Source organism: Sarcophilus harrisii, chromosome 3 (genome assembly GCF_902635505.1).
Source record: "Sarcophilus harrisii chromosome 3, mSarHar1.11, whole genome shotgun sequence".
Taxonomy (NCBI): Eukaryota; Metazoa; Chordata; class Mammalia; order Dasyuromorphia; family Dasyuridae; genus Sarcophilus; species Sarcophilus harrisii.
Window position 1 is genome coordinate 327,572,145 of NC_045428.1, and position 27,998 is coordinate 327,600,142.

Here is a 27,998-nt window from a genome sequence, read left to right on the forward strand (position 1 = left end):
ATGTAATATTGTGATATTGAGAAATTAAACCTTTATTGTATCTTTCTTGTCTAACAGGATCTCTTAATATTAACGTCTAGCATAAGTAATCATTTAATTACTCACATAATCACAAATTACTGAGTATTTGCCATGAATCATAAAGTATAGAAGGAAGTAGGCAACATAAATTTGGAAAATATTTCCAAGATTACATATAAATGAAATTTATGTTAATATGATTATATTACTTTAGAGAAGAAACCTTTTAAAAAAAAAATGTCATGTAGCAAAGAGCATACTTAGTACAGAAGTTCTCTCTTCAGTTAGGTAGTTAGGTATTCCTCCAAAAGTGTTATCCAACTTTTTGCTACTAATTTCAGTAATGAGAAACTCATTACCTTACAAAGTAATGCATTTAATCTTTTAAATGGTTAAAACATGTTTTGCTAAAACATACAAATCCCAGCTAATTGCTTTTACTTTATTATTTTTAGCATGTTTTTAACTTTAGAATTCCAAATTCTCTCTCCCTCACATCCTTCTCCTATCCATTGAAAAGACAAACAGTAAGATAAGATATAAATTATCAATGTGAAAATCATGCAAAACGTTCCCATATTAACTATATTTTGTTAAAGGCAAGAAAAATAAAGAAAGTGAGAAAATTATAGTTTGGTGTGCATTCAAGAATTCTTTAATTCTGTCCTCTAGAAATATAGGGCATTTTTTTTTTTTTTTTATCATGAGACCTTTGGAATTGCCTTGAATGATTACATTGGTCAGAGTAGCCAAGTCTTTCACAATGATAACATTTTTTAAAAAAATATAACTTTATTGACAGAACATATGCCTGGGTAATTTTTTACATTATCCCTTGCACTCACTTCTGTTGCGACTTTTCCCCTCCCTCCCTCTACCCCCTCTCCCAGATGGCAAGCAGTCCTATACATGTTAAATATGTCACAGTATATCCTAGATACAACATATGTGTGCAGAAACAAACAGTTCTCTTGTTGTGCAGGAAGAATTGGATTCCGAAGGTAAAAATAATCCGGGAAGAAAAACAATATTTGCAAGCAGTTTACATTTATTTCCCAGTGTTCTTTCTTTGGGTGTAGCTGCTTCTGTTCATCATTGATCAATTGAAACTGAGTTAGATCTTCTCTTTGTCGAAGAAATCCACTTCCTTCAGAATACATCCCCTTATACAGTATCATTGTTGACATATAATAATCTCCTGGTTCTGCTCATTTCACTTAGCATCAGTTCATGTAAGTCTCTCCAAGTCTCTCTGTATTCATCCTGCTGGTCATTTCTTACAGAGCAATAATATTCCATAACATTCATATACCACAATTTACCCAGCCATTCTCCAATTGATGGGCATCCATTCATTTTCCAGTTTCTAGCCACTACAAATAGGGCTGCCACAAACATTTTGGCACATACAGGTCCCTTTCCCTTCTTTAGTATCTCTTTGGGATATAAGCCCAATAGTAGCACTGCTGGATCAAAGGGTATGCACAGTTTGATAACTTTTTGGGCATAATTCCAGATTGCTCTCCTAATGGTTGGATTCGTTCACAATTCCACCAGCAATGCATCAGTGTCCTAGTTTTCCTGCATCTCCTCCAACATTCATCATTATTTTTTTCTGTCATCTTAGCCAATCTGACAGATGTTTAGTGTTATCTCAGAGTTGTCTTAATTTGCATTTCTCTGATCAATAGTGATTTGGAGCACCTTTTCATGTGACTACATACAGTTTCAATTTCATCATCTGAAAATTGTCTGTTCATATCCTTTGACCATTTATCAATTGGAGAATGGCTTGATTTCTTATAGAGTCAATTCTCTATATATTTTGGAAATGAGGCCTTTATCAGAACCTTTAACTCACAATGATAACAGCATGACCTCTCAGTTCTTCTCACTTTTCTTTGCATCAATTCATAGAGATTTTGCCATGTTTTTCTGAAATCACCCTCCTTGTCATTTCTATCACAGTCATATAACACAACTTGTTCATCCATCCCTCAAATGAAGAAAATCTCAAATTTCCAATTCTTTGCCATCATGAAAAGAACTGCTATAAATATTTTTATATATTCTTTTCTTTTTCCTTTGATCTCTAGGATATAAATCTTGTAGTGGTATTGCAATTTTATAAACTTTTGGCCTAGTTTCTAATTATTTTCCAGAATAGTTAGACCTATTTACTACTTAACTGCTGTTCATTAATGTATCTATTTTCTCTTCATCCTCTCTAGCATTTAGCATTTTTGACAGATGTGTTGTTTTAATTTGCCTCTCTCTAGTCAGTAGTAATTTTGATCATTTTTCCCACTGTAATCATAAATAGAATTGATTTCTTCATCTGAAAATTGCTTGTATACATCCTTTGACCATTTGTCGATTGTGGAATGACTTTTATTTTTAGAAATTTGAATCAGTCTATATTTGAAAAATAAGGACTTGATCAGAGAAACTTGCTGTAAAATTTTGTCTGTTATAGCTTTTAGCATGATATAGATTCCCTGATTATCTCTTTTAATTAGTTCTTTTTTCTTTTGCTTTGTTTGGGATCATTATTCCTACCCCTATCATATTAGTTTATATTAGTTTAGACAGTGCTTATTAGATTCTACTTTAACCCTTTATTTTAATTCTGTATATGTCTTTCTGTTTCAAGTATATCTCTTGTAAATAACATATTGTTGGATTCTGATTTCTAATGGATTCTGCTATCTCTTTGTGTTTTATGGGTGATTTCAATACTGTTTGCATTCATAATTATGATTACTATGTTTTTCCATCCATCCATTTCTTTGTTTCTCTCCTTTTTATCCTTTTCCTCCTTAAAAGTCTATTTTGCTTCCAGTCACTGCCTCCCTTAATCTGTCCTCCCTTTTTATCATCTTCCCTCTACTTCTTTCTGCTATCCTCTTCTACTGTTTCCCTATTGGGCAAGTTACATTTCTATACACAGCTGAATATATATGTATATTCTTCTCTCTTTGAAATAATTCCAGTGAGAGTGAGGCTTTAAGTATTGCTCATATCTCCCTCCCCAAAGTCCCTTCTAATGTAAAAGTGCTTTCTTATACAATTCTTTTATATGGGGAAAATTTTCCCCATTCTAAAAATCTTTTAAAACTCCCTCTTAAAAAAGTCGGAAAAAACCTTTTCATGATAGTGATTCATCTATTTTTAGACTGCTTTGATTGTGGGGTGTTTTGTTTTGTGTTGTTTTGTTGTCCCAAATATTGAGCCAAATCTTTGCCTTACAGTTTTTATCCACTGTTATATTACATCTTGGGCTATTAAGATCTCAAGTATTGATAACGTCATCTATTAATGCTGACTATCCCTAGCAGTTCTGTTGTCAGCTACAGGCTTAATAAAAGTATGCTGTGTCTTCATTCAAATAATTAATTAAAAATATTGATAAACCCATATGATTTGCCACCAGGTACCCCACTTGAGGCTGAAGTTGATCCAATTATCTCTACTTTTTGTGATTCAAACAACTGTGAATCTGAGAGTATTAAGTTTTAGAATAATTTGCTTATTTATGAGCATATTATGGACAAATAATATTCTTTACAGAGAGTATTTTATTAAATGCCATATTGAATTCAAGGTATACTATTTTTATTAAGCAAATAGGTAAAGCTAGAGGAACACAAGTATATTTGACTTCTTAATGAACCAATGTTCACTTCTGGCCTTGGTCCTGAATTAGATTTTCCGTATAGGTTAGCATTTCAGAGTACCAGTGAAAGCCTTTTTGTCTGGGGCCAAGGCCACCTGACTAATGGCAGAAAAGAAGTTCCATCTTGTCTGTAATGAAAAACCTCAAATGGTAAAGAGTATGTCTATATAGGTTGGTCAAATAGAGATTGAGTTTTGATGGCAGAGATATTCAGAATCAAGAGCTAAAACAATTGGAAGAGGAGAAGATCCTAGCAGTCCAAAACAATTACAATTGACATAGATTCTGGTTCACTTCATTTGCCTTGAATGGGAACCACCTTATATGACAAATCATTGTTTTGTTTTAAAACGGGAAATGTTAAAAAAGCAGCAAAAAATACATTAAAAAGTCTGCTAAGGGGCAGCTAGGTGGCACAGTGGATAGAGCATCAGCCCTGAAGTCAAGAGGGCCTAAGTTCAAATATGGCCCCAGAAACTTAGCTGTGTGACCCTGGGCAAGTCACTTAACCCCAGTTGACTCAGCAAAAAAAAAAAAAAAAAAGTCTGTAATTGGTACAATGTGCAGTACTTGTGAACTTCCCACCTATACAAAGAGGTGAGGTAGAAGTGAATTCTAATATATCTTCTTTTAAGCCATGCTTTTTATCATAATTTTGCAATATTCACTTCTGATTTTATTCTGTGTATGTGTGGTTCTTTCTGTTTGAATTGTTTTAATCATTATATTTTTTATTTTCTTTAGCTCTTATTAATTCACTCTGCCTCATTTGTTGTAGTCTCATCTTTTGGGTTTTGCCTACCTCAGGTTTGACACTTCTGATGTAGGTATTTTCATGTTTTGATGTATTCAACATATTCATCATTTCTTAATGCACAATAGTGTGCCATGATTTGTTTAGTTATTCCTGTCTTTTTTGTTTCTAATTCTCGTTAACAAAAAAGTGCTACTTTTTTTTTTTTTTTTTTTTGAATGACTTCTCTGATAGTAAAAGCCTAGTTAATAAAACCTAGTGGTTAAGGATATGGAAATTTTAGTCCTCTCTTTTCATATTTTCAGGGTGGTGGTGGTTGTTTTTGTTTTTAACAAAATGGTTATTATTGATTCATAGTTCCACTAACAATGCATGAATGTGCCTGTGGGAAACAAATTTATTAAAAAGCACAGCAGTAGCTCCTAGTGATCCTCAATTTCCTGCTCAAGTGTTTTTAATATTTTCTGCAATTTTGATAGTATTCAATTTCAGCCTGGAGTGATATTATTGTAGTTTTACTTTCATTATTTTCCCAAATATCACAGAACCAAGTATTTTTGATCATATGTAAATTATTTAGGAGGCTAAAAGATATACAGTAGCACTAAACTGAGGCAGGGGCCTTCATGAAGGATTGTCTAAGCTTACTGATGACTGTATCTGTCTGTGATTGTAGGAATATAACTTGCCCTCTCTGGGTCTTAGATTGTTTCCTTATTATTTCCAAATAAAGAGGTTGAGTTAGATGACCAAAGGTCCTTTTCAGCTCTGTAAAAGTTCTGACATTTAGAGGAGAAATAGCAATAAGTTTTGAATTTTGGTTCCTTTATGATCTGTGAAAACTGGTATTTGAAGTCACACATCACTTTGAACAGTGCATATCTGTTTTTTGCTTGTACTAGACTTCTTCTCATTTTAGTGAACTATAATGACCTATCAGAATTCTTTAAATTGTTTTAACCCTCACTTTCAAGATAAGCTAGTATGAATTTTCTGACAAATCAGCATAAGCCAACAGAATTAGTACTATTGTTTTATAAATATCTTTTATGGCTGTCTCTGCTAATAATCAAAATTGGTATAATATAACTAAAATTCAGCTGCAGCAGGACCCATAAGTTTTCATTTTATCTAATGAGATGGTAAATGAAGACTTAATAGATAGCTACCATACAAGTGCTTCAGGAGCCCTGAAATAAGTCCTGTCTTCTTCAGAGGAATTATTAATATCTTTTTGAAGTATTTTTGAAATGATAGTATTTTTTTGTGTAAATAATTATAATGAGCTCTTCTATCAAATTTAGATGTCCTGTATTACATATTGAAATATTTAATGTTTTTAATGTTTTCAAGTAAGCTAAATATCTATTCTTTTAAATAAAAAAAGCAAGTTTTGTATATAAAACTTCTGTCTAAAATTGAGACTCATCAATGACTGTGGGTTAAAGACTTTTTTACATATAAAAGCAATTCAGAGAATAGCTTTAGTGAGCTTTAATGGATGTTTAATTCTAGTTTCATTTGTCTTTCTTTATTGTTTTTCTGCTAGTCGAGTTGAATTAAAAAGGCTGTGTGAGATCTTCACTCGAATGTTTGCTGACCCTCACAGCAAGGTGAGTCTTGAGAACAGCCTGAGAGCTCTTCATGAGCATGTTCATGACACCTGAATTACTAGAAGTTTCTGAGATTGCAAAACCCAATGGGTGGGGAACATTGAGTTTGTGGATGTAAATTGCTGTTATTGACAGCATTTATTTTCCCACTTTAAAAAATTTGGCATTTGTGATAGCTTCACTCTTTTAAGTGCCATAAAGCATATTCTTAAGAGTATTTGGGGTAGTGAAAATTTTTAGCTTTAAAAATTTTAGCTTGAGTAATTTTTTAGCTTAAAGAAATATAAAATTCCTAAAGAGTAAAAAAAAAAAAATTATAGTAATACAAATTAAATTTGTGATCATTATCTTTAACCACTATAATGTATTTATAAAAACCATGTTTGTCAGAATATAGATTTCAACATTATTAAAATTTGGATTGTATAAAATTTGAGTGCATTTTATATAGCCATATGTTTGCTTCAGTGTCTGCCCATTGTATTGATTCAAATAAATAAAATTCAATTAAAATATGATATTTGTGGAAAGGGAAAAAAACATTTTATGCATATAAAACTCATGTTTGGACTCGATCTTTTTTTTTTCCCTTTCAAAAAATATTATTTAGGGGTGTGCCTAATATTTGAACGTGTGTGTGTGTGTGTGTGTGTGTGTTCACATATATATTTAGTAAAATAACATACAGATAAAATTGAAGGCTGTAATTTTAGATGTACTGAAGCACTAAGCAAATGTTTCTGAAAGCATAGCCCCCTAAAACTAGTTGTTTCTGATATGAGTTTACATATCCAAAGGTTACAGCTAGTAAGAACAAAAAAAAAAAGTCACAGTATTTAGTGGCTTGGAACATGAGGCTGGGAAGAGAGCTTAAAACTGAGGTTAAAATGCTAAACTAAGTGTATAGTGGACCCATACCAAGAATGACCCTTTCTCATCCCATGCATTTGAGACTAGACTCTAGATTTGTAGATGAAAGGAAGGTCCTCTTTAGAGGATTTATTTGGAGTCCCTAATTTAAATTTGTGCTATTGGTTTGAATTGAAAGAGTAGAGGAACTGTAGGTTACTATCAGGGAGAGATAATAATAATAATTTTATATGTTATATGGCACCTACTGTGTGCCAGGCATTGGTGCAGGTTTAGTGAAGATGATTTTTGCACAGAATTTAAAAGATGAAACTTATTTAGATGCCCAGTTGATTAATTTCTATATGTGGAAGATTGATTTTAGGACATACAAGGCAAACATTATCCAAAAGCATATGCTGCTCTTCAAAGCAAGGGAAGTTTCCCTAAAGTGGGCATCTTAATATTAAGACACTCAGAATCTTAAATTTGAAGCAACAATTAGGAATATTTAGATCTGCTGGATTACCTGTATATAGAGTTAAATGGGGCTTTGATTTTCATATAACTACTAAATCACACCGATTTTTTGTTGTTGTTTTACAACTCTTCTTTAGTGACTTTTAATTAGTTTTAATTATTTAATTATTTAATATATTGGTTACTTAATAGTTACATTGGACATATCCCTGATTATTCAGGCTAAATGCAAATGCTGTGTCCTTTAGATTAATATAAAGCCAACTGTGACTAGTAATTGTTATGTTTGGTGCCACTACAGTTTATTTTCTTGTATATTGCACCAGGCTTGTAAAAATGGAACCTGCAGTAACTAGAAAACTTGACTATTTCATGTTGTTGATAGCCCAACAGCACTATTCTTATTTTGGAGGAAATTACTAAAAGTTCTCCCTGCAGGGAAGCATCTTGAACTGTTAAAGGACTCTAGACTGCTTAGATGAGAACAATTCTATTCATCATAATTCAGTCTTCTTTAAAGCCAACCGACTTGAAAATAAGTTACTCTCTAATAAATTAATCATGAAATCTTGAGTCACAAAGACTCTTGTCATAATGGAAACTAATAAAGGATTTCAAATAAAGCATAAGCATTTTAGAAGAACATTATCTGTAACAGCTTTAAGAGCCTTACTAGCACAATAAGATTTGCAAAATAGAGAATAAAGGGGTTACAGATGGTTCTGGAAATTGATGAAATTTCTGTCACCTATTCGCCTCTAGATTGCTGATTCAGAACCAGAATGTGATGCTAATGAAAGAAATTTGTTCCCATCAGATGGCTCTTGTACAGTGAGTTTATTGGGGGGAAGATTCTCAGTTTAGTTCCTATTTATTAGGTATTTTTATGGGATGAGAAACCATCCCAATGGCTGGGGCACAATTCTTTCCCTGTAAACTTTTGTAAGAAATCCTCAGGATTGAATAGATGTTATTATAAAATTAAACTGATATGTAGATATAATTGATCACTAGGGTGCTTCCGGTAGAGCAGTTTGCATCAGCAGGACATGAAGACAAATTGCTGCAGTTCTCCCTGTAGTTGGTTTAACAAAAACTCCAGTTTGGGGCCTTCTTTCACATTAGGTATTGCTAACATTTCCATATAATGAAAGAATGAAGTTGGGAATTTTATAACAATGAGTAAATCTTGATTAGAGAATCAAAGATGAGAAAATGAAATAAATTAAATATTTAGAAGTTCTATGTTAATAAAGGCCTAAAAATGTTAGCAAATATGAGTGGATTTCCCTATGCCTAATTTATTAAATCCTAAAGTATTAATGCACTCACCAAATGCTAAAATAAAATGAGAAACAAATTAGATAATGAAAAGTGACCTAGAAAATTTCCACAATATCCCCCTGCCTTTTGGCAAGATTTTATTTCTTAGTTCTCTATATTTTAAAGTCCTTTATTGAGGGATTAAAACTTTTATTGTAACACAGCAGACATTGCAAGCATATTTGTGTTTTGTTTTAAACTCTGCATCTTGGTACTATTAATTCATAATGTAGACTAACAAATGGTTTGTTTTGTTGCATGGCCTGCTGTGCGGTGGAATTCACAAAAGAGAGTAAGTCCTCCCCCTTTTTTCCTTTTTTTTTTTTGTAATGTGTAATGCTAGTGCTTATTGGAGATGTTAACCCAGTTAATTCGACTTTGATAAAACAACCTTATAAGTTTTTGTTGTTGTTGTTATCTGCTTTTTTCATTTTTTTTTTTTTAATTCTCGACCTTTCAGTAAATTGGAAGTGGTATTAAGAATGCGAAATTATTAATTTTCAATTATGCATTCTTTGTAGGTTTTCAGCATGTTCTTGGAGACTCTAGTGGACTTTATAATAATCCATAAAGATGACTTGCAAGATTGGCTTTTTGTTCTTCTGACACAATTACTTAAGAAAATGGGAGCAGATTTACTTGGATCTGTACAAGCAAAAGTTCAAAAAGCTCTAGATGTAACAAGGTAAAAGTGTGGGGTCTGGAACAGTTTCAACTGTCTTTTGCTTGTTTTTGTATCCTCAATAGTTAGAATAGTGTTTGACACATAAGTGATTAATAAATGTTTATTGACTGAGAAGTATCATGTGGTCATTTCACAGCTACTTTTGTCTGTCCTTCATTCAGATTCTTACTTTCCATCTATATAACTACATCCATATCTGACTTCCTTCTCATATATCAAACCATATGTACTTTTATTTGTCTAGCTACCAATGTTTTTAGTAGTGCATATTTAACATGGATGTGAGTAGAGGATATATACATGGTTTTTTGTTTGTTTTTGTTTGTTTGTTTTGCAAAGGTGGGACTCCAGAAAAGAAAAGGAAAGTAATGAGCTCAGTATTAGAAAAATTCCATTCAGGTTTCTTCTGTTCCTCAAAACTTGAAGCAAGTAAATAAATAATTAGAGTCAGATCCTGTACTCTGCCAAATTACTGTGCTTTTGACTGCATGATGTATGGTCTGTGAGGAGTGTACTGATCAGCCTCATGTATTGCAAGTCAGAAGAGAAGAGTTAAATATAATCTATTTGATTTTGGGGGGGAAATATAATCATTTGTGTATGTTACTTTGTAGATTCTACCAGGTCACCCCGCAATTTTTTCTGTAAACATTCCTGCCCTAGTTCTGCTTTGATTCTTTCCCAAATGTGTAAATGGGAATGAAATTCTCAAATCATATTGTAATATATGACACTCTTTATTCCTGTTTGGATGAATGAATATCTATAACCATTGCTCCCTGACTTTTACATTTACATAAGATTTTACTAGTTTTAGCCTTTCTCTCATAACAATCGTGTAAAGTAGGTGGTATATTTTTATCCCTATTTTATAGTTGAGAAAGTGAGGTTCAGAGGAGCAAAGTGTGACAGAGTCATACAGGAAGTGTCCCAGTTGGATCTTGAACCTTGTTCTTCTAAATCTCAAGATTTCTTGTGTTTCTTTTGTGTCATGTTGCCTTGCTCCTTTTGGGAGCATAATCAGAAGTATTTTTAAAATTCTGGCTATACAAACAAATTATCTTCTAGAACTTGGTGTTTGCTGCAGGTGTTTAATCCCGCTGTCAGCAAGGTGGGGCTAGATGGGTGAGTAAGAAAGAACTCAGGAACTAAAAGTAACCCCACATACTCTGGGTAAAATCTCTTTTCAGTTGTTACCTCCCCTGTTAATGGCTCACTGGTTGATGTCATATTTGGTGTTAATTATGATGCAGTGTTTTTCATACTTGTAGAATCACTACTGAATACTTGGCTCCTCTTTTGCAAAATTGGAGTGGTAGTTGCTGAAACAGGTTTGCAAAGAAAATCTAAGAAACCTCTTACCTAGCTTCAGCTTTCTCAGTATTTTATTAGCATCAAAATCATGGTGCTTCTCATATAAGGAAACTTTTATCAGATATTTGAGCTGGAGGTCATCATCAAAAAAGAAGCATAGACAATGCTTGTAAAGCAATGATAAATACTTTTAATAGAAAGTAATTTTAATTATGCTTTGATAAGAAAATGGTAATGTAGTAATATATGCATAGTACTTAGTACAGTTCCTGGCACATAGAAAGCACTTAATAAATGCTTGTTCTCTTTTTCCATATACATCTCCAGTCATGGTCCTTGATATGTTAGATCTATAGGTATTTTTCAAGTAGAAGTTATGGTTTTATTCTTTTTTTTTTTTTTTCATCTCTTGTCCATCAAAGCTTAAAAAAGTGTTTTTCTTGAAAATTAAAAAAAAAATTTTTTTTGCATTTGAATCAGAAGACTGCAGTACAAATCAAAACTCTTCTACTTTTTAAAGACTTGATATTGGATAAATCACTTAACTATTCTGAACTACATCTTCTTCTAGTAAGAACTTGAAGGGGTTAGATTCAATGATCAATTCCTACTGTAGTCCCAACCATTAACCTGCCTGCCTGCTTTCAAGGGTTGTTTTGTGTTAATGAATAAAAATTCCTATTTTTAATGCCATACCTTTGTGGTCGAGTTAGTGGTCCCATCCTTGTCATACAAATGGAAAAAGTTATTTGACTCCTTCAAATTCTTGTGATTTCTTCAGTGTTGACACTCTGTCCCTTAATGCCCACCACATCCCCATTAACTATATGAGGAGTTGTTCTTTGTAAGTTGCTGTGACTAAACTTCTCTTCTTACAGCAATAATTGATGAGCCTCTTTGAACTTGGCTTCTTTGTTCCTTTGACAGTAAGTAGATAGGAGAGTCATGTGACCTGGGGCAAGGCACATTGTCTCTCTGAGCCTCAGTCTTCATCTGAAAATTGAGGAGGTTGAATTCTCTGACTTCTGGAGTCCCTTTTAGCTTTAGGATTCATTGATTGATCTTTATGGATGTGTTCTAAGTTCTTTTCAGCTTTTGCTTAAGATTCACAAGCATAATAAGCAAGAATTAAGGAGTTTTTCTTCCCCTGCAAGAGGCATTGGAGTTAGTTAAGCAAGAGGCCTAGTGATTTACCTGAAAATGAAAGAGGTTTAGATTTCTGGGCCAGAGTCTGGTAGCAAAGCCAGAATATCTGACTTGGTTCAAAGTTGGCAGGCTTCCCTGGCCAAGCACTCCATTTTTGTAGTGGTTGAATAAAATAACAACAAAAAATTAAGTAGTTATCAGGCCAGGACAAAGTGATCAAGCTTTGTCACAGGATCAGCCCAGACACAAAATAGGATGGGGTCAGAAGAAAAGGCTGATTCAAGAGGATGCAATGTATAATTGGGACACAAGGTGAGGTTTCCACATCTGAAGCTGGGTCAGATATACAGAGGCTAGAAGATAAACTGAGTAAAATATTATTATAGGAAAACTCAAGCCCTTCCATATCTCTTCCTTTATCTCTCCTGAGCTAACAGGTTATCTCTAGAATATTCTTTCATCTACCTCTGTCTCCAATTAAGTTTTAACCAAATGGTCCATAGATATTCTTGAAATAATTTGTTGTGCAAATTTTGTTTTCCCTATGTCTATTTAGATAGAGTTGCACTGTATAGAACTAATTCATGACAGGACATTTTTGTTCTTTATTTTAAAAGTAAAAACCCTTTTATGTATCTGTCTAGGGATTCCTTTCCCTTTGATCAGCAGTTTAACATTTTGATGAGATTCATTGTGGATCAGACACAAACGCCAAACCTTAAGGTCAGTTATTATATTTGTTATAAAATACATATTTAGCTTTTATACATAACAATTACATATAAATGATATGTGTTTTCTATATTAATAAATTTATTGTGCAGTTTTGGGGGTAAAAGATATCAATAATAATATCAGTAAAATCAAATAACCTTACATTTTGAAATAAATACCCTTTTCATCATTTCATATTTGATCAATTCTTTTTAAAATCTCCCTAGATGATGTCACTGAACCAAATATGACTAGCAAAAAATTTTACTGTGAGTTCAGATTGTACACTTAGCATTTGCAACACTTGAATTTTACAGGTCAAGGTTGCAATTCTGAAATACATTGAGTCTCTGGCCAGGCAGATGGATCCAACAGACTTTGTAAACTCTAGCGAGACAAGGCTTGCTGTTTCAAGAATTATAACCTGGACAACAGAACCAAAGAGTTCAGATGTGAGAAAGGTATGTTTAAAAAAATAGCTGAAGTCTGTATATGAAGATACAAACTCTCCATAGGTATGTGTTTAAAAATGATCATTCAGTGAATTGCCATCATATTTTCTATAAATCTCTTGAAGTCCAAAATACTGGTCTGAACTTCCATCCTTGTTCAGCAGCTGTCTATTAATCTCTCAGATATCTATTCCCAGTAGAAAAATTTCAGTTTTTCTAATTCATTGTTCAGTGTTTATTATAATGAAACAAAGAGCCTTGCAATTAAGACAAGAAAGAAATCAAGCAATTATTTTCAACATAGAGAATATGTGTTTGTGTGTGTTTTAGTTTTTTTATTTTGGTTTTGTATCCTATATTTTTGAAAGTAGTATTCTAGTAATCTGGCCTCAAGTATCTGGTAGCAAAACCTATTGGTTAGTTTTATAGTAAAATATTGAAATAACCCCAAGAAGGAAGATTTATAATTATTACCATACTTGACATTACCAGATCTTAATTGGGTCGAATGGAGGAGGGAAAGTTAACCTTAATACTATGATAATATTTTAGTTTTGTTAACTGAGTGCTTTAGTCACTGTGGTTACAAGTTAGATTCATTTGGTTTGTGGGGTTATTTTGTAGGTCAAGCTACCTATAAAACTATAGGTTTTATAATTTTTTTTTTACAACATGGGAACTTTTCATCCCAATACTTTTTTTTTTTTTTTTTTTTTTTTTAAGCCTAGTGTTTTCACATATCACCTGAAGTTTTTTGCTTTGTATCAAAGTGGGCTTCCTATGGGAAAGATTAGTTAAACTTTGCTGCTTTGCAAGCTTGATGTTGATAGAATTGGCGTAGAGGTTTTTGAGCATAATCAAGAATTCTCTGTTTTAATCCTTCTGGTAATTTTCTGGTATTTTCAAATGAATTTGCCTCTAAAAGGGAATACTGATTAAATTGTGATTTGTGCAAGCATACCTGAACAGTTGTGTCATTTCAGGAACCAGGTTTGTGAAGGGCTCCAAAGTAGTCCAATTTTTTTACAAATTGAAAGCTTTCATTTGTGTTTCAAAAACGTTGGATTTTGTTTTGTTTCAGAGCTTAGAGTATTTTGGTCCTGAGACCTCATAGAAGTACTTATTAAGTATTTCATATATTCCTGAATTGGGCAATGAATGCCTACAAAATCTTCATAGAGTCATCCTATAAACATTTCCATTGTGCTGTAACATTCAGCTTCAGGGCTACATCAAAGACTAAATTTACCTTTTTACTTAAGACCAGAGCTAACCCAAAGCAAAGTAGTTAAAGGTGCTCCATGCTCTTTCTGTTCACCCCAATTTTGGATATTCCTGTTTTCCTTGTTGTATAGTACTTTCGGTCTTCTGTAATTCTGCATAAGACCTTTCTACCATTTGTTTATAGGGTATAGATTTTAACTGTTTCAATATCTCATTATGGCTTATTTTTACACTTGGGTTGCTCATATTTGAAAATTACATGATAGTCTAGGCATGGTGTGGTATAAATCAAAATTGCCCAATTCTTTAGCTTGTTAATGGAAAGTTGCTTTGTGACTTATTTTTATAATATGAACATGTTTCTCAGTTACACTCAGAATTATAAATTGAATTAGACAAAGGGACAATGTGATATCCATAATGTGACTGATATTTTCTAATGCCCCAACTGATTTAATATCATCAAAAATATTTTATTTCTGTTCATAGGAGACAGTTATGTAGTTCTTTAAAATTTACAAAACTCTTGATATAGATTTTTCCTATTTTTTACCCATGGAATAGCCCTATTTTGTATAGTAGTTCAAATGAAGAAGTTTAAAGCTTAAGTGACTTAACTAATAAATTTCAGAGATAGGAGTCAAAATGAGGTTTTTCCTGCCTATATTTATTTTATGAATATAAAAATTATGGATGAAAATTTTTTTTAAATATTCTTAAAATTAGTGTCATACTAATAGAAACATAATGTAATTCATTATGTGAAAACTTTCAATTTTTAAATTTACTCTGAGCATTAGCTGCTATATTTGTTTAGCCTGCATTATAAGGGGATCCTTATTTGTCAGTTTGTATATTAAAAAAAATTACCAAGGAAGGAAGTTTGAAACTGGTAATTGGTAAATAACAAATCAGGGTAACTGGATTTTAATCCTAGTACTACCACTTATCTATTGCTTGACCATAGGGAAGTTTTTTAACCTCTTTACACATATTTTCTTATTTGTAAAAAGGTTATGATGACATTTTCCTATGTGTATCAGCACATATAATGCTCTCTATACATTATCTTAATTTGATCTTTAAAATAATTCTGACTTAGAATGTGCAAATAGTATTCTCATTTTCCAGATGCTAAAACTGAAGTTCAGAAAACTTATGTGACATACCCTCTATTAGTCAAGTTGGGAAACTGAGATTTTGCACACCTCTTTTGAGTCCATGTCCATTACTTTTTGCAATCCATTTTAATTTCCTGAAGGTTAATACCACCTAGCGAATATATTTAGAGGGTTGCAGTAACGATCATTTGAAATAATAGAAACAAAAAATTCTTTGAATAAAAAGTGTTTTACTTTTTAATTGTAGTGTTAATGGGGATGGGTGGTGGTGATTATTCCTAGAATTGAAAGGTGAGAATAATTTCTACAGTATGCTCTTGTGTCACAGTCTCCAGGAAATGATAGTTCTTGATGCTTCAAAAAAGTCAGCGGCTCAGCAGTGTCCCTTATCACCATGGATGAAAGTAACACTAAAATCTTAACATAAATAACTAGGTGCCATTTGGACTAGACAGGGAATGTGATCCTAGTTCTGAGCCTAAAAGAGTTAAATTTTGGTGGTTTTTTGTTTTTTTTGGTGGGGGGGAAAGGTCATAGTTGGTTTAATATTTTCATAGTGGTTTTTTTCCCCCTGCAAAGCAAGTAATTAAATTGTCATGGACAAGAAAAACAAGTGCACACTTTGTTCAGAATACATCAAGAACAAGAAAATTGTTGTGGTTACAATACTAACTTGTGAATTTGTTACTGAAACCTCATGCTATACCTTAGTGTTTTGCTTACCACAGCTGCTTAAAAGTCAGAAAATAGGGTATTTTATTTGATTATTTTAGTTAGTGACTCATGCAAAATTATAATTAAGGTAAATTCAAGTTTTTTTCTAAAGACTATCAAGAATAGTTACATTTTTATATTTATTCTTGGGTGGATATATATAAACTATCTAATGCATTTATAACTGCACTTATAGAGTAGAGTCTACCTACACACCTCCACCCCTGATTTCCATATATAAAAGTATTGACTATAGGCAGACAAAAATAAAATAATATCTGAATTCAAGTAGTTAATATTCTATTAGGAATACAACATGTACACATGCTAGTAGAGTTGTGAACACCAAGCCAGTTTTTAAATGAGTATAGATGAAGTATAACTATATTTTATATATGGTATCAAATATACCTTTGGCTTGAGTTTCATACAGTTATTACATTCATTTTGAGCACCAAATGTTATTAACTTTTGAATTATTTGCTATTTTATATCATCAGTACATTATTCTGTTAGTGTGAGTCATCTGGAATTAGCTTATGAACTATGATTACCTCAAGCAATTTCTATAAAATAGCTATTGTCTAGCTCCCCCAGGGAGTTTAGAGTCCACTATGGTAGACAAGAAAACTAGAGGAGAAGCTGTGCCCATAAAACATAACAATAGAAGAAAACTAACAAAGACAAATGTCATACCCTGGGATTTAGCTGTAAGAGCTATAGGCAAACTTTTTGGAAGAGAATCTATAGTTGATCTTGATAGATGAATAGAGATCCTTCTAGATGATTAAAAAGACATTCACTAGACAGAAAGTATGAATTTTTGAAAATCATTCCACTATAAAATTACTTTCAGCCTTATTTGCAGTATTCTATTTTTGTAGTTGATCCTGCTTATATTGTTTGAACATTTTGCTTTATGTCCATAGGAAATTTCAAAGAAAACTTTTGCCAATTTAACTATACCATTGGGTGCAACAACTAGTGAAATTCTTTTCAAGTTCTCAAACATTTATACAGGCACTGGGTAACACCACTGGCCTAGACCGTGTGCAGCATAAGAAACATGAGTGATAAGTCACTTAAATTGTGGGATCAAAGAAGATAGAGAGAAGTTGGGACCTGAATTTTTTTTCCAGTTTTAAGAAGTGGAAGAAAAATGAGAGAACCACCTAATCTAGTCATCAAAAATTTCATATGTGCTTAAAGCTGGGGATACAGGAAAAGGCAGAAATAATCTCTGCTCTTAAGGAGCTTAAAGTCTGCTGGGGGAAACTTATGAGGTCGAGGTAGCAATATCTAGTTCAAAATAAACTTGTGACAAATTGATAATGGTCATTCTTTTTGCCAAAAGGAAGGTTTGTTTAGGAGAATATTTTACAGACAAAAATAAAAGATAAAATAGGCATCATGAGTGGCAAATGTGAAATAGTGTTGGGAAAACATAGAGTTTATACTAAAGAAAAAGACAAGTTCCCTTGAGGAACTCACAATTAAGCAAGAGAAAAGAAGTACTTTATGAGGTGAGAGAGAACTGGCAGGTTAGAATGACCAGAGTTAGCTAGAGTAAGGAGAGAGAAGTGTCATTAAAAGGAAGACACTATGAGAGAAAAAAATGCTTCATAGTAGGCTTAGTCCTGAAGAGAAATTGGCAAAAATGATCATCATGAGCATATCTTTTTTAGGGAAAATATAGCCTTGGGAAATTCTCAGTTGCAAAGGCAGAAAGTCAAGAAAGTATAGGTTAGAGAGCTAGATGGTCTGCACCTGACAAACCAAATCCCATATCTTTCTAAAGATATGCCAATCAAAATGGTCTGGGAAAGCTAACTTCCTTTATGTATATAGTTATGGTTGAGAGTTTACATTATGATTGTTTTAACTTAAAGTAATAAGACAGTCTGGGAAAACTAAGTTCCATCAAGATTGTCTCAAAGGTTGTTTGTTGTGAGTGTCTTTAAAAATGCTAACTATTTTGAAGATCATATGCATGAATTAACAGTTGACTCTGACTTCACATTATTCCATATGAACTGGATTTGGCTGTTCACATCAAAACAACATGTAAATAACTGTAAACAAAGCATATTGGTAAATTAGAGATAATCTCAGCAGGCATTAGCATTAAGTGGAATCTGAAAAGACTTCTTGGAGAAAGTAAATTTTCACTGAGATTTGAAGGAATCCAGCAAACAAATAAGACAGATGGCTGTGAAAATGCTTCAGTCAGGTGATGAATCATCTTGTGTAAGAAACAACAAAGAGGCCAGTGTCATTTAATCCTAGACTATATGGAGAGGGGAGTAAAGGATAATAAGATTAGAAAAGTTGGAAAGGGCCAGATTGTGAAAACTTTGACTGCCAAACAGGATTTTATATCTGATCACAGAAGTAATTGAGAGTTGCTGGAATTAGTAAAACTCCAGTTTATTATTGAAGGGTGGAGAGAATGACATGCTTAAACCTACACTTTAGGAAGAGTGGATAATGAATTGAATGGGGGGAGAACCTTGCAGCAAAAAAGAAAAGCCACCATAATGTTGTAATAGTTTAGGTGTGAGAGCATGAGAGCCTGTACCAAGACAGTGTGTCAGTGGAAAGAAGGGAACGTCTAAAAGAGATGCTATGAGCATAGAAATACCAAGATTTATCTACTGATTGAGGGTAAAGGGTGAGATGAGAAGTCAAGGATAAGTCCTAGGTTGTGAGTTTGTGTGTCTGGGAGGATAGTGGTACCCTCGACAGCAATAGAAAATTAGATAAGGTGAATTGAGGAAAATGTTAATGAATTCTGGTTTGAACAGAATTGATTTTATCCATTTTTACATGTCCAGTAGGTTGACGATGTGGAAGTTAAAAGAGAGGTTAGGCTGAATAAATAGATGTGAAAGTCATCATCTTCATAGAGACTGATAATTAAATCCATCAAAACTGATGAGATCACCAAACAAAAAAGGACAGAGAAAGGAAAAAAAGAGGGCCAAGGATAGTACCAGCATTTTGTAGTTTGGACCTGAATAAAAGATGCCATCAAAGAAGATCAAGAAAATCCAGGAGAGGGCCATACCCAAAAAAACCTAGGTTGAAGAGAATATCAGAGATAAGAGAAACATCAAAAACTAAGGGGGAGGGTCAGGGAGTATTAAGGATTGGAGAAAAGGCTCCGATCATTGGTTACATTGAAGAGTCAAAAGTTTCTCATTTTACAGATTAGAAAACAGACCAAGATAGTCCATGTTTACATATCTAATTACTGGCAGTTAGGATTAGGGATGAGCTTTCTGGACTGCACATACCAAAACTCTTTGTACCTTGTCATGCTGCCTCATGAAGAGCTAGCACTTGAGTTTTCTGATTTTTGAATCTCTTTTTATCTCATATAGTTTTAGAAACTGAAAGTGTTCTCTTCCACTTTATATTTCTTTGAACACTTTGGCCTTTTCCTTTATGTCCATCATATACTGCACCACACACATTTATTAGCTATAATAAATGGAAACTTAACTGAGGACTTGGGTTGTTCTTTTTATCTTCTCATTTTTCAATTCTGTTTGCTCTTTTCATTTGACTTTTTATTCATATTTATGATTTAGACCTATGATTTTTATCTATATAAAGAACTGCCTAGGTGAAATCTTTCCACCATTGCCAAGCAACAATTCAACTAATTTATAATCTGTGGAAATTGTCTGGGACACTAAGAAATTAAGTGATTTGCCTTCGATTGTACAGCTACTATGTGTCAGATTCCAGACTTATATCCAGGTATTCTTACTGCAATATTCCCTAGCCATTATACTACACTGCTTGTCATACATGATATGCTGTGCAAATCATAGGCAATTAACGTTTGGGGGAAGAACTTTAGAAGTAATCTCATTTCATTTCAGAAATATTTTCTACAATGTTTCTCTCAGGTGATAACATAAGGTTTTTGATAGCAAAGCTGTTTTGTTTCATCTTTGTACCTCAGAGCTTAGCACGATGGTTAGAACAATCGTCAATAAATGATGGTTTAATCAAAATATATTAGTCATACAACCTCTGCAGCTCTATAGCTATCTACAGTTTAGTTTCTATATGATATTGGGTAAGTGATTGAGCCTGCTTGATCTATTTCCCTCATCTGTAAGGTCAAAGAGTTTGACCAAATGACTTTCTAATATTTCACTTATATTACTGGAGCTCAAATTTCCATTAGGTTTTTTTTTTTTTTTTTTTTTTAGTACACCAACCTATATTGAAGTTAACTATCCTCCTCTCCTGAATTCTTTAGTGGCAAGACTCATTTTAATCATTTGTATAGTTCTAGAACATTGCTTTATGCCTAGTTGGTGTTCAGTATTGTTGAGTTTTATCTCTGCTTGTTAAATGTCATTTTCTTTAGATCCAGTGTTCTAGCGTATTAGAAATCTTTTTGGACATTAATCCTGTTATTCAGATGCAAATTTGATAAGACATTATCTCTGTCTTTTCTCCAGTTTGACATATTTTCATTAATTTACATACTTTGGGCATATTTATCTGTCTAGTTATTTATTGATCTGTATTATCTGTCATAAACCTCTCCATCCTGTCAAAAAAGATCCAATACCTTGCTACAATTTCAGTAGTCCATGTCTGAACTATGCTTAGTTTTATCTGAGTTTCCTCAATCTTTCTAAAACAGAATTTATTCTGCATTATTATTAATTATGACCTCTTGCACCAATAATATAAATGCCATTTTAGGGTTTGAAAGATTATGTGATTTTTCTTTTTCTTTTTTTTAGACAAAACATGCAAACCAGTTTTTTGTTGTTATTGTTGGTTTTGGTTTTTGTTTTTTTCTTAATTTGATTGCTTTTCTCGATCATATGCTGATTCAATGGTTGGAGGAAATGGCTAGGAGTAGATGATAGAATTCTGAAATTTAAGAATCACAATGGCTTATTGTTATGTGAGTGATCAAGAATTAGTTAAATAAATCTTAGAAAAGAACATCTTGTGCTTGTCTATTATTGCTTTAGTTTCTAAAGAAAGCAATCTTACGTAATGAATCCTGACCACCAGTAAAGTATATAACACATGGATTTGGGCCAGCAATACTAGATGTGGTCAGATGTTTTAAGTCAGATCTGAGAAGATTAACTGATTTATTTTGGGTATGTATTGTGACATCTTTTGTTGCACAGTAGCCTTCCTGACATCCCATTTATATGACTTTGATGTCTAAAAGCACTTTACTTTTTGTTCTTTGTTTGTTTGTTTTGTACATTGAAAAGAACCAAGAACCTGGGTTTAAATTCTGGCTTCTTACATGTATTACCTAGGTCGAGTCACAGAACCCCTTTGTGAGTTTCAGTTTTCTTAAATATAAGATGAGGGGGTTGACCTAGATGACCTCTTAAGGTCTTTCATAAGTTTCATACCAAAGTTATGAACTATAGAATCTTACTTTTTTTTTTAATGAGTATGTTTATGAGGAAAGGGACTTTATTAAGTTTTCTATTTTCCTTCAGAATTACTTTTTCTCATTTAAAATCTCTGTAGGCTTAGACAAAATCTTTTAATGCCTTAGAAGGAACCTTTCAGCTCTTAAATTTAGAACTCCCCACCTCCCATCCCTAACACATTTTTTTTTTACATACCCTGTCTAACCTAAAGAAACTAGACTAGGGGTCTAAACTAGGGGTCTTTGGGTTTATCAAATACTAGATTGCTTTGTCATTGACTATTTTGTTCTGTGAACCTAACCTATTCAACTGATTAACTTCTCTGTTTCTCAGCCAGTACCAAATGGTTTTTGATAACCACATGTCTGCTAGCGTTTAAAAAGTCATACTTAGAAATAAAATGATTTAATCAATGTTTCTGTCATTCATTAATTTGTCTAGCCATTCACTCAGTAGAAACTGTTGCTTGCTTCAGGAATTTGGATTAAGTGATTTGTCCAGGGTCACACAATTAGGAGGTGTCTGAGGCTGAATTTCAGCCCAAGTCCTTTTGATTCCAGGGTGGGTGTCCTATCCACTCCATCCTTTGGAATTGATTCTTTGCAAGATTGTTTTAAAACCTTTTTCTCTTGATACCAGTGAAACATAGAGAGAATGTATAGATTTGATTCTCTCCAAAGAACATTATCATTAAGTCTGTCTTTGATAGATCAAGATCTCTTCCTACTTACTGTTCTCTTTTCTTCATCTAAAAAAATCACTAGTAATTTCTGATTGACCTACTGAATTAATTAACTGAGACTAAAGGCTTTAAATAATGACTGCTTCATTGAGGTTCCAGAATCTCAGATTTCTGAATTCCTTAGGAATCGAAAAAGGGTCTTTTTAAAATAGAAATTACTGCTATTGGATATAGGTAGGAACAGATGATCATAACATGGACATTTGGTCACTCTGTCCTTTTATCTTTGTTTACTATGTATGAAAGAAAATTGATTTACTAAATCAAATTTTTATTATTTTTTTATTTTTTATTATAAGCAATAAAATTAGTTTGCTTAGAATTAAAAGGTAAATCTTGGAATGGGTGATGAAATAATTCCTTTATTAAAGTGGGAGATAATGATAAGAGAGTATTTCATAAAGTCATTAGCTGAGATCTCTTTATTATTTGGTTTTAACTTTTTCTTTGTGATAAGAGGGTTCAGTTGGAGGGTGCATATAAGGAAATGAATGGCTAGACAAGCAAAGTAGTATTTTTAAGTAGTGGTACTTTAAAAATCAAAAATAGTAATTTTTTTTTAATTGAGCAAAAATTGCAGGAGGGAGAAATAAAGGTTAGTGATTAGCTTTTTGTAGAACTACTTTGTAAATAAATGATTCAAGTATTACATGGACTAATTATATGTTTTCTATTTTATTAAAATGTACAATTTTCTGTATCCCATTTTTATATATCAGAAGTATTATTTATAATTTAATGTAATAAAAATGCACATCTTTAAGTTTTTAATCTCTTCCAAAGAAATACTAATTTTCCCCATTTAAAGTGAATTAGTAGCACTTTATTGTATAATGAGAAATTTCTGAGACTGAGATCACAGTAAATATATAAACTTATTCTAAATATTTTCCAATATCAGCACTTTCTGTAGCAGACATTATTTGCAAGACATCATTTTTTAAAGTCCATTTCACCATATTTGTTGACTTTTGTAGCCTTTTGACAAGTAAATAGAACATTTTTTAAGACAAAATAAAAGCAACAAGGAAAGTAATAACATCCTCAAAGTTAAACTGATTTATTGTCTCCTCTTTGTGAATTACTTTCAAATCTCTCATTATTCCCAGTATTTTCTTGAGCTCCTGATAATCCACTTATTCATATCATAGTTCCCTTTTTGCCTCAGGAGATTGTTTTCAGGAATTATGATCCTCCAACTCAATCCCCCCCTCCCTTTAAAAAAAAAAAATCATCCCTTGATCTGTGCTTATGTATCTTTCGCTAAGCTTAGCTTGATGAATGTTCATTTTATCACCTATCTTTCATTCATAATTTCTCCAGTTTAGATTAAAGCCTGTTAGAACTTTTGCTCTACTTAAAAGTATCCTTAACAATCTAGAATTACTTCATTTCATGAAGTTTCACATTGGGATATTTATGAATATTAATATTAACTAAAGACTCAGGGCAAAAAATATAACCATAATTTTTTTTTGTTTTGTTTTAAATGGCTTGATGGAAGCTGCCTCATTCCAGAAATATGTTTGGAATGGTTTCTGAATGTGGGCCTTCAAATTTCAAATATTGACAGATGTAACATTGTCCAAATATCCTTTCCTCAGTTTTGAAAATAGCACCATAAATTTCACAAGAGGGAAATATGAATAGTCGATTTACTCAGATTATTTAGGATTTCCAACAGAAACTTAAATAAGTAAAGAAATTAAGTAATTCCCCCTCATCTTGAATTTTCTGGATATATTAACATATAACATTTCTACAAATGTGGGGAGACAATTTTGTTGTGCCAAAAGGATTGATGTTGCTGCTTGTCTTTCATTTTCTTGGAATGCCTAATTTCTAGTGAATCCTATGAGAACTCTGCATGGAAAAAGTAAAATGTTGATTGGTCTCATGGTTGCTTTCCTTTGATTTAATGATATTAATGGTAGTTGTATGTGGGAGCATATATAACAATTTGCATCTGGCTTATTACTAAGATGTTCCCCCCAAAAAAAACCCAACATAAAATTAAAAATTTTGTATCTATACAAGCAATTAAGAAAAATGTGTTCATTCTGTATTAGTGTCACACAACTTCAATTTTTGCATTACACAGGGCAGGGAATACTATAATCTTGATAAATACTGAAAGTCCCAGTAAGTCTGCCATGTTTTTATACATTCATTCATTCATTGGTTGGGTGTTTTGATTTCTTTTTGTTGACTTGAACTTTGTTTTAGACAGATCTGTCTTTGTCCAGTTAACATGTAGGCTGCCTCCTTGCACTCTTATTGGTATGACAGGATTGGTTTTAAAAAAAGCTTTTAATTCTGGACTTCAGATATATGGATCACAGATGATCAAGTTTCTGTGGCTAAAATTATATAATGCAGCATTCCAATGGTTAGCTTTCCTCTTTTCATCTCAGTTTTTTTCCTCCCATTTGATAAAAAAGATAAGGACTAGATCTGAGGTTTTAGTGTTCTGTAGGAAATTCTCTTTTCCAGTACAGGTTAGCACCTTTTCTGCAGCTTTTGGTCTTAGAGAATTACCCAAGCTACTGAGAATCTGATTAAATAACTTAACTCCAAAATCACATAGTAATTCAGTATCAGAGGCAAGACTTGAATTCAGGTTCTCCTGGTTCCAAGACCAGTTCTCTCTCCTCTCTTTCAGACCTCTAGCTGCTAACAAGTACCAGATCTGACTTACATTTGTAGAGAATGTTCATGATACAAGAGTTTGCTTGCACTGATCAAATCTGAGGTCCTACTAAAAAAGAGAGAGAGAGAGAGAGAGAAAATATGAGTTTAAAAACGGGAAACATTTAAGATAGATACTTCCAAGAAAATCCAATAACGAAATGGGTAAATTTTAAGATTTTTTTTTTAAGACTGAGTCTTTTGATCATTTTATATACCTTATCTCTCCATTATATTGCATTTTAGTTGTTGATGGAAGCTTTTTTGAATGTTGGACTCTTCCAGCTAAAACAATCAATGGCAAGTGGATAGAGATTCAGGCTATTTATGAAATGTAGCCTTGAATTTAATAGGTGACATAATAGATTTTAGCCCTCAAATCTTGAAAGACTATAAATCTAAGAATATCATAGATAATGAAGTCTATAGAATTCTAATAATTAAACAGTGGGAATAATGGAGAAACATTAGGATTTTCAGGACAGATAATGATTTAGGGTACAATATTGAAAAACGTCCATTAGATATTTGATGGATTTTTTTAAAACTCTAATTAGAAAATGAAGTATACTTAGATAATGTTTTCATATAAAATTCCAAATTAAATTATGTTTAACCAATAACCATAATTTAAGAACTTGCCTTTTCTCTTTTATTAAACAATATTGCCTTTCCTGTTTGTCAGCCTCAGCCACAGCATAGTCGGGTAGGTGAGGATTTCCCAGCTAGGTCAGCTTCAACCTCTGGGCCTGGAGAAGGAAACTTGGAAGAAAAATGTAAACAGGTAGACTAAAAGCTGTGTACACTAATTTTTAAAAACATACTTTTATGTTTGCATTTTAGATTCCTAATACAGATTAGGCTTGTGAAGAAACTGGAAAGATTATGAAAAACCTAAAATGTTAATATAAATACCTTGTGTGTCCGTGTGTGTATATGAGTTTGCATCTCTCAGTATATTGTTTTATGATTAACTTGTCACAATGAAATAATTATTAGTAAAAGCTTTAGGTCTTAAGAGATACCTTAAGAAAGAAGAAAAATTCATTACTATCATTATAAAATTCAGTTGATTAATAAAAGATCAGAAACTTAACCAACAATAGGTCAGAACTTAGTTCTTAAAACTTTGATAAAAAGATTCTTTCTGCTTTGAATATGATAGAATTTCTTAAATAATCTCTTTAAGAAATAATCCTCTGTGATAGGCCTTTCATAACTACAGTTCTCAGGGTATTCTGAAGTTTTAAAATTCTCTTTCCTTTCTCTTCTCAAATCAGTAATCAAAGTAGTGTTCTATATCACTTTATAGTGGCCTTGCAAATCCTTTGTAAAGAAATCCCTTCTAGTCCAAAGTTTACATAGAGTTAAATAGTTTGTATAGTTTCTAGCCAATAGTACCAGCTTCATTATATAAAACTTGTGTAGATGAGGACTGCCTAACTTTACCATCTCATCATCTACATAAGAAATATTACCCAAAAGATCACCATTAGGAAAATTCAACACCAATTTGGGATTCTCTTGCTGCTTATATTGTTGGGTGGCATCCCTTTTGGAAGCCAATAATTTATAAAGACCAGACTGCATGTAGAAAAGTGAATGGCAGCATAATTGAATAAGAATGTTACATTGGACTTTAAAAAATGTGTATGTGTCAGGGGTAGCTACGTGGCACAGTGGATAGATCAAGTCACTCTAATTCCAGTGTTAACTCCACTCTTGCACTCCAGGCAAGTCACTTAACCCCAATTGCCTCAGCCAAAAAAAAAAAAAATTTTTTTTAAATGTATGTGTTAATCTGTATTTGAAAATAAGTAAAAATCTCACCCAATTATTCTCCTTCCTTGAATTCCATTGTGTATTATGCCCTCTTTCCTCCCTTCTTTCTCCAAAAAATTAACTTGGTGGACTCTGAAGTGAAAAATCCATTAGATTTAGAGCATTAGCTTTCCTCTTAAAATTCTATATTTGATAAATAAAAACTTTAAACAAGTTAACATTCTCAGACATTGTCAGTTTGGAACTGAATCAGTTTCCCTCATTTCCACTCCTTTCAAGAGCTTAGAAAAGAAAATTGTGATGATTTTTGAAAGAGCTTTCAAGTGAAATATGCCTTGCAAAAACTGTATCAGCCATGTTTATTGTTATAGTCTATGTCCCTTCAGATTCTCCCAAAATTGGTTCTTCTGTAGAACAAGAAGATTCAAAATATTTCTTTTTATTGTGATTGACAGTTTGTATTACTTGTATCAATTTATTTAGTGTCAACTATCTTAAATTTTATCATGGCAAAAATAAGCTTTTGAGAATGAAAGTAGATTTGATTCCTTTCTTTACTGAACAAACCCCAAAATATACAAAAATCTCATAATAATTATGATTTGTTACTCCTACTCCATAATCTTGGTCATATGACAAGAATTCTTACAAACAAGCAGATGACCAAGAGAGGTTCTTTTAACAGAATTGATTTCTTGGTTCCAGTTCTAAATGAACTACTTGAAGTATATGAGAAAATAAATATTTGAAATAAAATTTCTTGTATCATAAGTTTTTTATTTGTCTACTTACTTTTATCTCCTGGGTCACTTTTCTTTCCTAATTGGACTTTTAAAAATTAAGATTGAATTTTAGTATTATCAGGAAAGGATTCTATATAGGCACATTTTAAAGTATAGAGAATTTTCTACTTTTTTCCACACTAGTTTAAAAAAAAAAGTATGTTACCATATCAACCAGTAGCACATTTTCCTGTTCAGCTTCTAGATCTGGCTCCCTTCAGTTTGTGAATGATTTGTCATTAATTTCATCAGTTAGTACATGAAGAACTCAAACCCATTTTTAGCATTTGAGTCTTTTCCCAGGAAGACCTTTTAGGTAAATGCATTGGCACATCATTGAAAATATAACATTGAAGAATTCAAAGCTAACATTCTGCTTCTAAATGTTGCTTTAAATCAAAGCAAAGCTGTAATCTTAAACTTTTAAATTTATCATTTAGTTAGCTACATTGATATGTTTTCAATGCTAATATTAAAGCCTGC

At 32.5% G+C, this 27,998-nt stretch overlaps 1 protein-coding gene across 47 annotated transcripts in view; it reads left to right on the plus strand.

Moving 5' to 3' along the window:
* Positions 1-27,998, plus strand: part of CLASP1 (cytoplasmic linker associated protein 1) — a 319,850-nt gene that overhangs the window by 238,317 nt on the left and 53,535 nt on the right. For 27 of the 47 annotated variants that reach the window (XM_031959896.1, XM_031959910.1, XM_031959901.1 and 24 more), the window contains 5 exons: positions 6,001-6,064; positions 9,006-9,008; positions 9,238-9,401; positions 12,506-12,584; positions 12,893-13,036. In XM_031959896.1, the coding sequence (XP_031815756.1) occupies positions 6,001-6,064; positions 9,006-9,008; positions 9,238-9,401; positions 12,506-12,584; positions 12,893-13,036 (454 nt within the window). Of the gene's footprint in view, positions 1-6,000; positions 6,065-8,155; positions 8,225-9,005; positions 9,009-9,237; positions 9,402-12,505; positions 12,585-12,892; positions 13,037-27,998 lie in introns of all 47 variants that reach the window. The other 20 variants (XM_031959887.1, XM_031959906.1, XM_031959892.1 and 17 more) reach the window with 2 other exon arrangements.